Consider the following 10,167-nt stretch of genomic DNA (forward strand, 5'->3'; position numbering starts at 1 on the left):
AAGAGTCCTGTGACACAGAGATCCTACACACAGCTCCCAGTGCATGGCAAGTAACTAAGGAAATTCTCAATAACAGAAAACGGGTATGTTTAGGACAATATAGAAAGCACAAAGCTAGGAAACATGACAATTATCTATACACAAGAAGCTAAAGGAAAGATGGTTAATCGCAGAAACTCTCTGGGAAGAACCCAACAGTTGGTCTGAGGACAGCAATTCATGCTAGGTGAAATATAGCATTGACATTAGTCTGTGGCGTTGGAAGTAGTGGCCATGGGCCCAATCCATGTTTGGAGACAAGAAAAACATTGTGGTATGCCAGGTAAATAATCAGAACAGGAGCTGGGCTGGGGGAGCAGGTGGGCGTGGGAGGAAGACAAGCTGGGAACCTAGTTCCCATAGGAATAATAAAAACACAAGAGTTTATTTAGCTGTAGAGTTTATAAAACTTTTTGCATCAGTATTGCAGTTGATCCTTGTATCATCTCTGTGAGGCAGGGGTTATGACTTGCTTCCTACAAATGAGGAAATTAAATCTCAAAGAGATTAAGCCAACTTTCACCGAAGCACACAGCTAATAAATGGTAAAGTTGAGACTCAAAACCAAGGTTTCTGAATCATCTATCCCAAATTATCTTTGTGTTCATTTTTTCATCTTACCTATTAAAAATAGTTTAAGGTCAAATTTTGTTACATTTATTCTGAATAGTACCTGATGTAAGGCAAGGAGTATTTAATAAAAGAAAAAATACGGCTTCCATGCCTATGTTGTAGGGAACCAATCAAGTCAGTCAAATGAAGATTAAAAACATCACTTTCACTGCTGATACAGGCTAGATTAAAGAGTGTGTCTTTGGAGCTGTTAATTGAGTAAGCTGGTTATATTGTTCCTCTGAATTGAATTTGCCCACCTAGTCACAACCCTGAATCATCACAGTCTTTCTCAATAGGATAAACAGGGTGCAGAGGACAAGAGAACAAAATTGAGTCAGGCAGTCTGGTAAGTCACTTTATTGAAAGTAGGAGAAAGAGGAGAGGTCACATATTACTCAAATGGGATCCCCTCTTCATGACAGGGAAAAGAAAATGGAAAAGGGATTCTCTCTCCAGAAAAACACCTGGTATTTAATCGGCACTTACAGTTTCTTGGCCATATAATGAAAGAATAGATGAATGCTGTGCACCTACTATTTATGACCGGTTTACATCACAGTATTATCAGCCTCAAATTTCTTGACTTTATCCTGTTTTCACCCCAATACTCTTTATTGCATATCCCTTTACTTTGAAATTGTATTACTTTGAAGCTCTGTTCTCATAATCAGGAATAAGAAAACAAGTGGGAGGTTATAGACAGCAGGTACCATTGGGAATTAGAAGGGAAATGTGGAATTGTCAATGACTCGAGGCAACTAAGAAGACATAACCACCATTTGTGTTTTACCGTTTCCAAGGAAGATTTAACTTTCGATAACCTAATTCAACTTGCACAATAATTTTAGGAATTTGTTTATCTTTGCAGATAAAGAGAGAATCTGGCCCCTGAGTGATTAGGAGACCTGGACAACCACCAGTTAATGGAGAATCTGGGACATTAAACTTATGCCCTGTGGCCTGTAACCCAGTGTGAAATCACACCAGGCAGCATATACAAAGGTTTCCATAAAACAATGTGAAAATGCACCAACCTCAACTGTTCCATTTCTTATTTGATGAAGCAAGAATTATTCAGCATGAGCATCTGTGGATTCCGCACCACCACCACCAATGGAGCTGCTTGGGTGGGCTCTACCTGTCCTTCCCGACTAGCTCAAAAGGATGGCAGGATTCTGTATAAACCAAATCTTATGATAAACAGATCAAAGCAAAGGGCAGAAGAAGTGGGTAACCCAGAAGTCTATTGTGAGAAGGAGATAGGGTAGAAATGCTGTGTGTGCTGTAGCAGAGTGTGAAGTAGTCCACGGAGCAAGCTGAGCTGGGAAGGAGAGGTGAGACGGGAGTAGGGTGGGATGAAAAGAAAGAGGTGGCATTAATGACCATTTTTTTTCTTCCCTGACTTAGGATAATTAGTTTGGGTGCTAAATAACAGGGAGATCAAGGAAAAGTTAATAATGAGTTTTGAGATTTCAAGGACTGCTTAATTTGACTCCATAAAATACTTGAAGACAGCACAAGAAAAGGCCGGAATGTGAGCTTGGTGTGCATTTCTTTAACTATAAAACTGCTCCAGGACTGGCTTACATGGGTCACTGCTCTATGAGCCCTTCACCTTCCCTTCCCCCGACCTCCACAGCCATGTTAGTGAATTCCCAGGTTAAAAGTCACACTGCCCAATGTATCATCTTTGCCTTAATTTGTACTATCATCTCCACACACCTTATTGTCTCGTTTCTTCAATTGGTATTAGCTCCATATCTTAAGCATGACTTTATCTCTCCATGTTTAGCTGAATTTTCAGGAACAGCCATTTGTTATATCCTCCAAGCTCAAGCCAATCCCTGTGACACCAGGGATGTTTCTTCCAGTAACTCCACAGTGAGCGCTCTTTCTGATTAGTACTCAGACAAGGTGAAGTGGACACAGAAACCACATAATGCCTAGTGCCTCCCTACCATATTAAAATAGTAAAATATTTTTATATACTTCCTTTAAAAAATTTTCCAATCTTTCAAATTCATTGCTTTTCCTTAATCATTTCATTAGAACATTTCTTCAGATATCCAACTGCATGGCAAAAAGTGTGAATACTTCCATCGGCAGTTGCCTTGACTCCCACTTACGTGGGCAAATAAAGTTGTGGTGACACTTTTCATAAGCTCATGGATTGACTTTTTATACTTTTAAAAAATACTTCAAAGAAATGTCAACATGCTTATTGGGAATGGTGAAGTTTAATAAAATGCTGCCTCATACAAGTTTATTTTGTTAAGTTTTTAGGGAGTTGCTTTTAAAAGAAAATATTAGGAAACTCCAACAAAGGCTCATACGTCCATCCCATCACAGGTGAAAACAGATTTTATTATCAGTAACCAAGCTGAATTGAACCCATGTGAAGAAGCAAGGAGTAATCAGTTTTAATTTGCAGCTATAATCTTTAATTATTCATCAATAAATGCACTACAAAATATTACTTATAGCACTAGTAAGCAGAGATTACTTCAAACCTATGACTCTGGGTAAGAAGCAAACTCCACAGCTGCAACTTCCTCTCTGGACAGGAATACATTCTATTTTTTTCTAGAGAAGTAGCCATTCAGGTCTGTTTGACAGAGAAGCACTTAAAGTTGGAAATGTCCATTTTATGTTAAGCCAGTTTGCTCTTTTGTACCCTTTGACAATTGTTCGCACCCTTCTAAGAGCAATGCAAAATAAGCCTATGACATCTTCAGCATGACAGAACTTCAGCTACATAAAAGGCAGTGAGCATGTCCCCCAGGAGCCTTCTCCTACCCTGTCTAAGTATCCTCAGCTCTATGAAGTGTCTCCTACATGGTGTTTGCAATTTTCAGATCCCTCACACTCATTTTGTAAACAGCTCTTTGAAATGGTGCTGGCCAGATTGAACACTGTGTCCCCAATCTGACCAGGGCTGAAAACAGTGCCATGATACCTTCCTTGATGTAGCATTCACAGCCTATTAGCACAGTCAGAGACTATTACTACAGTTAAAAGAAATGTCACTGTATTCGTTGTTTTTAAGTTCATGAGTAACTAAAAATAGAAGCCAATACTTTGCTATACTCCTCCTCCGACACACAGACAGAGAAAGAGAGAGAGAGAAAGAGACAAGCAGAGAAAGACAGAGAGAGAGAGCAAGAACTGCTGGGCAACGTGACTCTCCCATTCCATGAATAAATAAGATTTGAAAACTCAGTTCGGGACTTTAATTCTGCTTATTATCTCATTCCAGCATTCTGCTCTTTGGTATACTTGATTCCATCCCTATGGAATAGCTGCTATGGTAATAGCTACTTCCCCCAGCTTATATAAACTACATAAGTAAAGATATTTCTCATATATATTCACAAGGATCACAGATGAACATGGACATGACTACAGATGGGACCACGACAAAGGACACTCTTGATTAACATGTTCCGGGGATATGGCTTCAACAGATGCAGCTCTGAAAGGAGGCCCTGTCAAATACCTATTCCTAAGATTTGAAAACTATAGAAACTATAGCAACATCTCTAAAGCTTTAGACCAATAAGATAAGTAAGTTTTTAAATGAGATCCACAATTTTATTAGGTTCTTTTCTATCATATCAGCACAGATGACACTATTTCAAACTTTACACTGCTGCGTAAAATGTGTTGCCTTTTTTCATCTATATTTCTCCCCTGTCCTTTCAGCCTTGTTCACAGTATCCTTGAGAGACTTCTAGCTTCCATCAGCCCCCTGGTTTCTAAAACAACACCACTCACTTTAGTATGTTATGGCAGCACTCCACTTTAGTGTACAAATTTCTCTTTCTAGTATCTAATACTGTAGATCAAACTATCCAAAACCTGATAGTTAAAGCAACAATCATTTTATTCTGTCTCATGATTATATGGGTTGGCTTGGGACTAGCTGATGGGGTCATCTGCTGGTCTCCTTAGCGTCTGTTACATGATTGCATTTAAGTGAACGGACATTGTAATATTCAAGATGGATCTCTCACCTACATGCCTGGGCCCTCGGTGTTCCCCCAAGCAGCCTCTCTTCATATGGTATCTCATTCTCCACGGCTTCTTTACATGGCTTATTTCTCTACCAGGCTCATCTGAACTACTTTAGTGCTAGTCGAGAACTCCAAGAAGGTCACAGAGGATGCCTTCGAACCTGTTTAAGAATTAGGCCTGAAATTGACACTGCAAAGCATCATGTCCACCACAGTCTGTTGGTGAAATCAAGTCATAGGCCAAGTCCAGGGTCAAAGTAGAGGGAGTCACATGAGGCATGGGAACCTGTACACATAAACGTATTTATTGTATTCTGCAGAAATGTCTTTATAGTTTTCAGTAAGCTCATTTAGTAGCAATGAGAGAGAGAGAGAGAGAGAGAGAGATAGAGCAAGGGAATCATAAGTACCTAATAATTGTTTTTAAGGTACTGCATTTTTATTTCTCAGAAAGAGGATGACGAACATTTAACTTGCACAAAATACTCACGGGCATTTATCATTTATTCTAGGAACAGTACATTTTCAGTGACCACACAAATAGCAGAAAACACAAAACATCAGCTTCTGCTTCAAAATTCTGTCATTTTTAGTCACAAATGACCATTTTCCACATGCAGCTGTGTTCACACATGATTTTATAAAACAGGTCTTGCCGTTTAGACCAAATAGTTGCTCTCCTTAATAGCTTTCTAGTGTAATTTTTTGTGAATGTGCAAAAAGTGAGCTAATAGTTGTTCAGGTATTGACCCTATTAGCAGAAGAATCTTCTAAATAGTTCCACAATGCAAGGATTCTATTAATGTCATCTGGTGATTCAAATAGAAGTCAGTCAAATACATTTCAACGTTAGTTTTATGGGGTTTTTTTTTTTTTCAATTTTGTTGACCTGGCATTTGTACTTTTCATTTTTTTCACTATTGCAAAACATCTCACTAGATTTAGATTTAGATAAAGATCTTCATCCTGTATTTCTACTGAAGCCGTCTGCTGTGTCGATATTTGCAGCCAAATTCAGAGTTGTGCATTTTTTTGGTCCAGCCTCCAAGCTCTTACTCTAGTCATTCCTTCTGGCAGGTGTGCCTTCCTGGCCTTTACCATTGTGGGCTTCTTCCCCATATCCAGACCGCAGTTCTCCTCCAACGAGCAGCCCTCGCTGACCATTCTAAGGCTATCAACCATCCTGAGAACTTAAACCTATAATCATTTCTTATTTCTTCTTGACACGTACTGCCAGCTAATTTTTTCCCTTTCTTTGTAACTTATTATCTGTCTCCAACCACCAGAAAACTAGAATGTACTAGTGTGGACACCTTCTTTGACCTCTTCATCACCTGGCTGCAAGGCATACAAATGTGGATGGCACAAAATAAATGCTCAAAAAGTATTCATTTTAAAAATAAGTATGCAGCAATGAACAATATTAAACCATTAATTCATATTATTAAAGTTGGGGCAAAAATATATCATAACAACAACAATGAAAAACAGCAAATGTAATAACTATAAATAGCAGGAAATGTCATGAAGATATTGGTGGCCAAATCTACCTAATTCTCTGTTAGCTGAATAACCTGCTGTTGTGTGTGTGTGTGTGTGTGTGTGTGTGTATGGGTGTATATATATAGATATATATAAAATATATTATGTAATTATATATATTATTTAAATACACACACACATATATGTTTTTCATTGTTGTTGTTATGATGTATTTTTGCCCCAACTTTAATAATACGAATTAATGTCTTAATATTGTTCATTGCAGCATACAATTTATTTTTAAAATTAATACTTTTTGAGTATCTATTTTGTGCCAATCAAATATATGTGTGTGTGAGTGTATCTAAATAATATATATAATTACATAATATATATATTTATACAAACACATATGGATATGTATATACATATGTAAAACTTTCAGTGGCATAATGTTTTTAGAAATAAATAAGATTTATATGAAAATCTTAATTAATCTTACCTTTTAAATTTGTAAAGTGTATAAAGCAAAAATTAAAATTCATTTACTTGCTTCCATGCTCAAACTAAGGACTACTTCACAGAAAATCAAGTACCACCAGTGGGCTACAGAAACATGGACCTAGAGGGTCTGATACAAAGACGTATTTAGGCGCGGGACGGGCGGACTCGCGCCTGAGCCCCGCCCCCTGGTCCCTCGTCTGGGCCGAGCCCGCAGGGGCGGCGGAGGCGCGTGGGGCCCGGCGGCGAGCGGTGGCGCGCGGTGGTTACTCTGGTTACTGCGGCCGCGCCGCGCTGGGGAGAGCCGCCGCCCGCGAGGGATGCCAGCGAGGAGGCCGTCGGGAGCTGCCGCAGCCGTCTGAGGGAGGCCTCCTGGAAAGCGCCTTTCACCGGTGAGGAAGCGTAGTCGCGGCTGGCAGTTTCGGGGGCCGGCGAAGCGGGAGGCCGCTAAACCTTGAGGTTGAGGCTACGCTGCCCTGGAGCCGCACTCGAGTCCGACGCCATCTTTTGTTGGAGAAGGCGGCGGCGCAGGCGTTTTCCCGAGGGTGGGCTGGGCAGCATCGCCGTACGCGGAAAAAGAAGCCTCTGAGCCCGCGTCGGCCGTCAGCCTCCGTGCCTTCCGGGCACTGCTCGCCATCGCTGTCGCCAGAGGCGAGGCCGCGTTTGCCCCAGTGCCAGGGTGTTTCTGTGACCCTCCCTCCACCTCCATTCCCATCTGAAAGGGCATCTGCTGCTGGTGAGAAAGGAAAGAAATTACAACACGAAGAGCCAGCATCAGAATATCCCACCCCCAGCAACCGCCCCGGGAACCCCACCAAAAAAGAAAAAAGGGAAATCTGGATTTCCTGGGCGCAGAGGAGCGAGTCTGCTCGGGAGCTGTTACAGCAGGCAATTTTTAAATATTGCTTTCTACGTCCTATACAACTTGGATTCACATACTTTTACACTAACTTTATATGATTTTTTAAAACTGGTCTGATCGGACTTCTCGTCCTGGGACCCTGTTTACTGGAGTCTGGCTGGCTCCCTGTGCTCCTCTTGATATCGCATTTTGGGGAGAACCTTAAACCCACCCGAGAAGAGAATCTCCGCCTTGACTGGTGCCACCAAAGAAGCCTTGGAACCATGTGGACTTTTCTGGGCGTTGCCACTTTCACCTATTTTTATAAGAAATGCGGAGACGTCATCACTTTGGCCAACAGGGAGCTCTTGTTGTGCGTGCTGGTGTTCCTGTCGCTGGGCCTGGTGCTCTCCTACTGCTGTCGCCACCGAAACGGGGACCTCCTCGGGCGCCAGCAGAACGGCTCTTAGTTCGCCCTCTTCTCAGATATTCTCTCAGCCTTGCCTTTCATTGGCTTCTTCTGGGCCAAGTCCCCCACTGGATCAGAAAATAAGGAGCAGCTCGAGGCCAGGAGGCGCAGAAAAGAAACCAGTATTTCAGAAACTACCTTAATAGGAGCAGCTGCCTCTACATCAACATCTTCTCAAAATGATCCGGAAGTTATCATCGTGGGAGCTGGCATACTTGGCTCTGCTTTGGCAGCAGTGCTTTCCAGAGATGGAAGAAAGGTGACAGTAATTGAGAGAGACTTAAAAGAGCCTGACAGAATAGTTGGAGAATTCCTGCAGCCGGGTGGTTATCAAGTTCTTAAAGACCTTGGTCTTGGAGATACAGTAGAAGGTCTTGATGCCCAGGTTGTAAATGGCTACATGATTCATGATCAGGAAAGCAAATCAGAGGTTCAGATTGCTTTCCCCCTGTCAGAAAACAATCAAGTGCAGAGTGGAAGAGCTTTCCATCATGGAAGATTCATCATGAGTCTCCGGAAAGCAGCTATGGCAGAGCCCAGTGCAAAGTTTATTGAAGGTGTTGTGTTATTAGAGGAAGATGATGCTGTAATGGGAGTTCATACAAGGATAAAGAGACTGGAGATACCAAGGAACTCCATGCTCCATTGACTGTTGTTGCAGATAGGCTCTTCTCCAAGTTCAGGAAAAGCCTGATCTCCAATAAAGTTTCTGTATCGTCTCATTTTGTTGGCTTTCTTATGAAGAATGCACCACAGTTTAAAGCAAATCATGCTGAACTTCTTTTAGCTAACCCAAGTCCAGTTCTCATCTACCAGATTTCATCCAGTGAAACTCGAGTACTTGTTGACATTAGAGGAGAAATGCCAAGGAATTTAAGAAATACATGGTTGTAACTATTTACGCACAAGTACCTGATCACCTGAAAAAACCGTTCTTAGAAGCCACTGAGAGTTCTCGTCTGAGGTCCATGCCAGCAAGCTTCCTTCTTCCTTCACCAGTGAACAAACGAGGTGTTCTTCTTTTGGGAGATGCATATAATATGAGGCATCCACTTACTGGTGGAGGAATGACTGTTGCATTTAAAGATATAAAACTATGCAGGAAACTGCTAAAGGGTATCCCTGACCTTTATGATGATGCAGCTATTTTCGAGGCCAAAAAATCATTTTACTGGGCAAGAAAAACATCTTATTCCTTTGTCGTAAATATCCTTGCTCAGGCTCTTTATGAATTATTTTCTGCCACAGATGATTCCCTGCATCAACTGAGAAAAGCCTGTTTTCTTTATTTCCAACTTGGTGGTGAATGTGTTACGGGTCCTGTTGGGCTGCTTTCTGTATTGTCTCCTAACCCTCTAGTTTTAATTGGATACTCCTTTGCTGTTGCAGTATATGCCATATATTTTTGCTTTAAGTCGGAACCTTGGATTACAAAACCTCGAGCCCTTCTCAGTAGTGGTGCTGTATTGTACAAAGTTTGTTCTGTAATATTTCCTCTCATTTACTCAGAAATGAAGTATTATGGTTCATTAAGCTTAAAGGGGAACCATTTGTGAATGAATATTTGGAACTTACCAAGTCCTAAGAGACTTTTGGAAGAGGATGTATATAGTATAGTACCATACACTTCTAAAGTGGAAACTCTTGGACCAAGATTGCGATTAATTTGTTTTTGAAGTTTTTTGTATATAAATATGTAAATACATGCTTTAATTTGCAATTTAAAATGAAGGGTAAAATAAGTTAGATATTGAAAAGAAATGATTGTTACCATAAATTAGTGCTAATACTGAGGAACTACAGTTTTTCTTTCGAATTTAGTATCTGAGATGAGTTGTTGGGAAATGCAAATAAAATGAAGGATGAAAAGAAAGACGTATTTATTTCTTTACTATTTACAATAAAGTTTCACTTTGTGCACGTTCTCTCTGCTGTCTTTTTTTTTTTTTTTTTTTTTTTTTTTTTTTTTTTTTTTTTTGAGACGGAGTTTCGCTCTTGATACCCAGGCTGGAGCGCAATGGCGCGATCTCGGCTCACCGCAATCTCCGCCTCCTGGGTTCAGGCAATTCTCCTGCCTCAGCCTCCTGAGTAGCTAGGATTACAGGCACGCGCCACCGTGCCCAGCTAATTTTTTGTATTAGTAGAGACGGGGTTTCACCATGTTGACCAGGATGGTCTCGATCTCTTGACCTCGTGATCCACCCGCC

At 40.9% G+C, this 10,167-nt stretch overlaps 1 protein-coding gene across 1 annotated transcript; it reads left to right on the plus strand.

Moving 5' to 3' along the window:
• The first annotated feature begins 7,775 nt into the window (after positions 1 to 7,775).
• LOC105709766 (squalene monooxygenase-like) lies at positions 7,776 to 9,516 on the plus strand. Its single transcript, XM_064373447.1, is given in 3 exon segments — positions 7,776 to 8,556; positions 8,559 to 8,837; positions 8,840 to 9,516. Coding segments are annotated over 3 exon segments (1,737 nt in total).
• The last annotated feature ends 651 nt before the right edge of the window (positions 9,517 to 10,167 follow it).

The sequence above is a fragment of the Aotus nancymaae genome, unplaced genomic scaffold (genome assembly GCF_030222135.1).
Source record: "Aotus nancymaae isolate 86718 unplaced genomic scaffold, 86718_ANA_hifiasm-v0.15.2.pri h1tg000009l, whole genome shotgun sequence".
Taxonomy (NCBI): Eukaryota; Metazoa; Chordata; class Mammalia; order Primates; family Aotidae; genus Aotus; species Aotus nancymaae.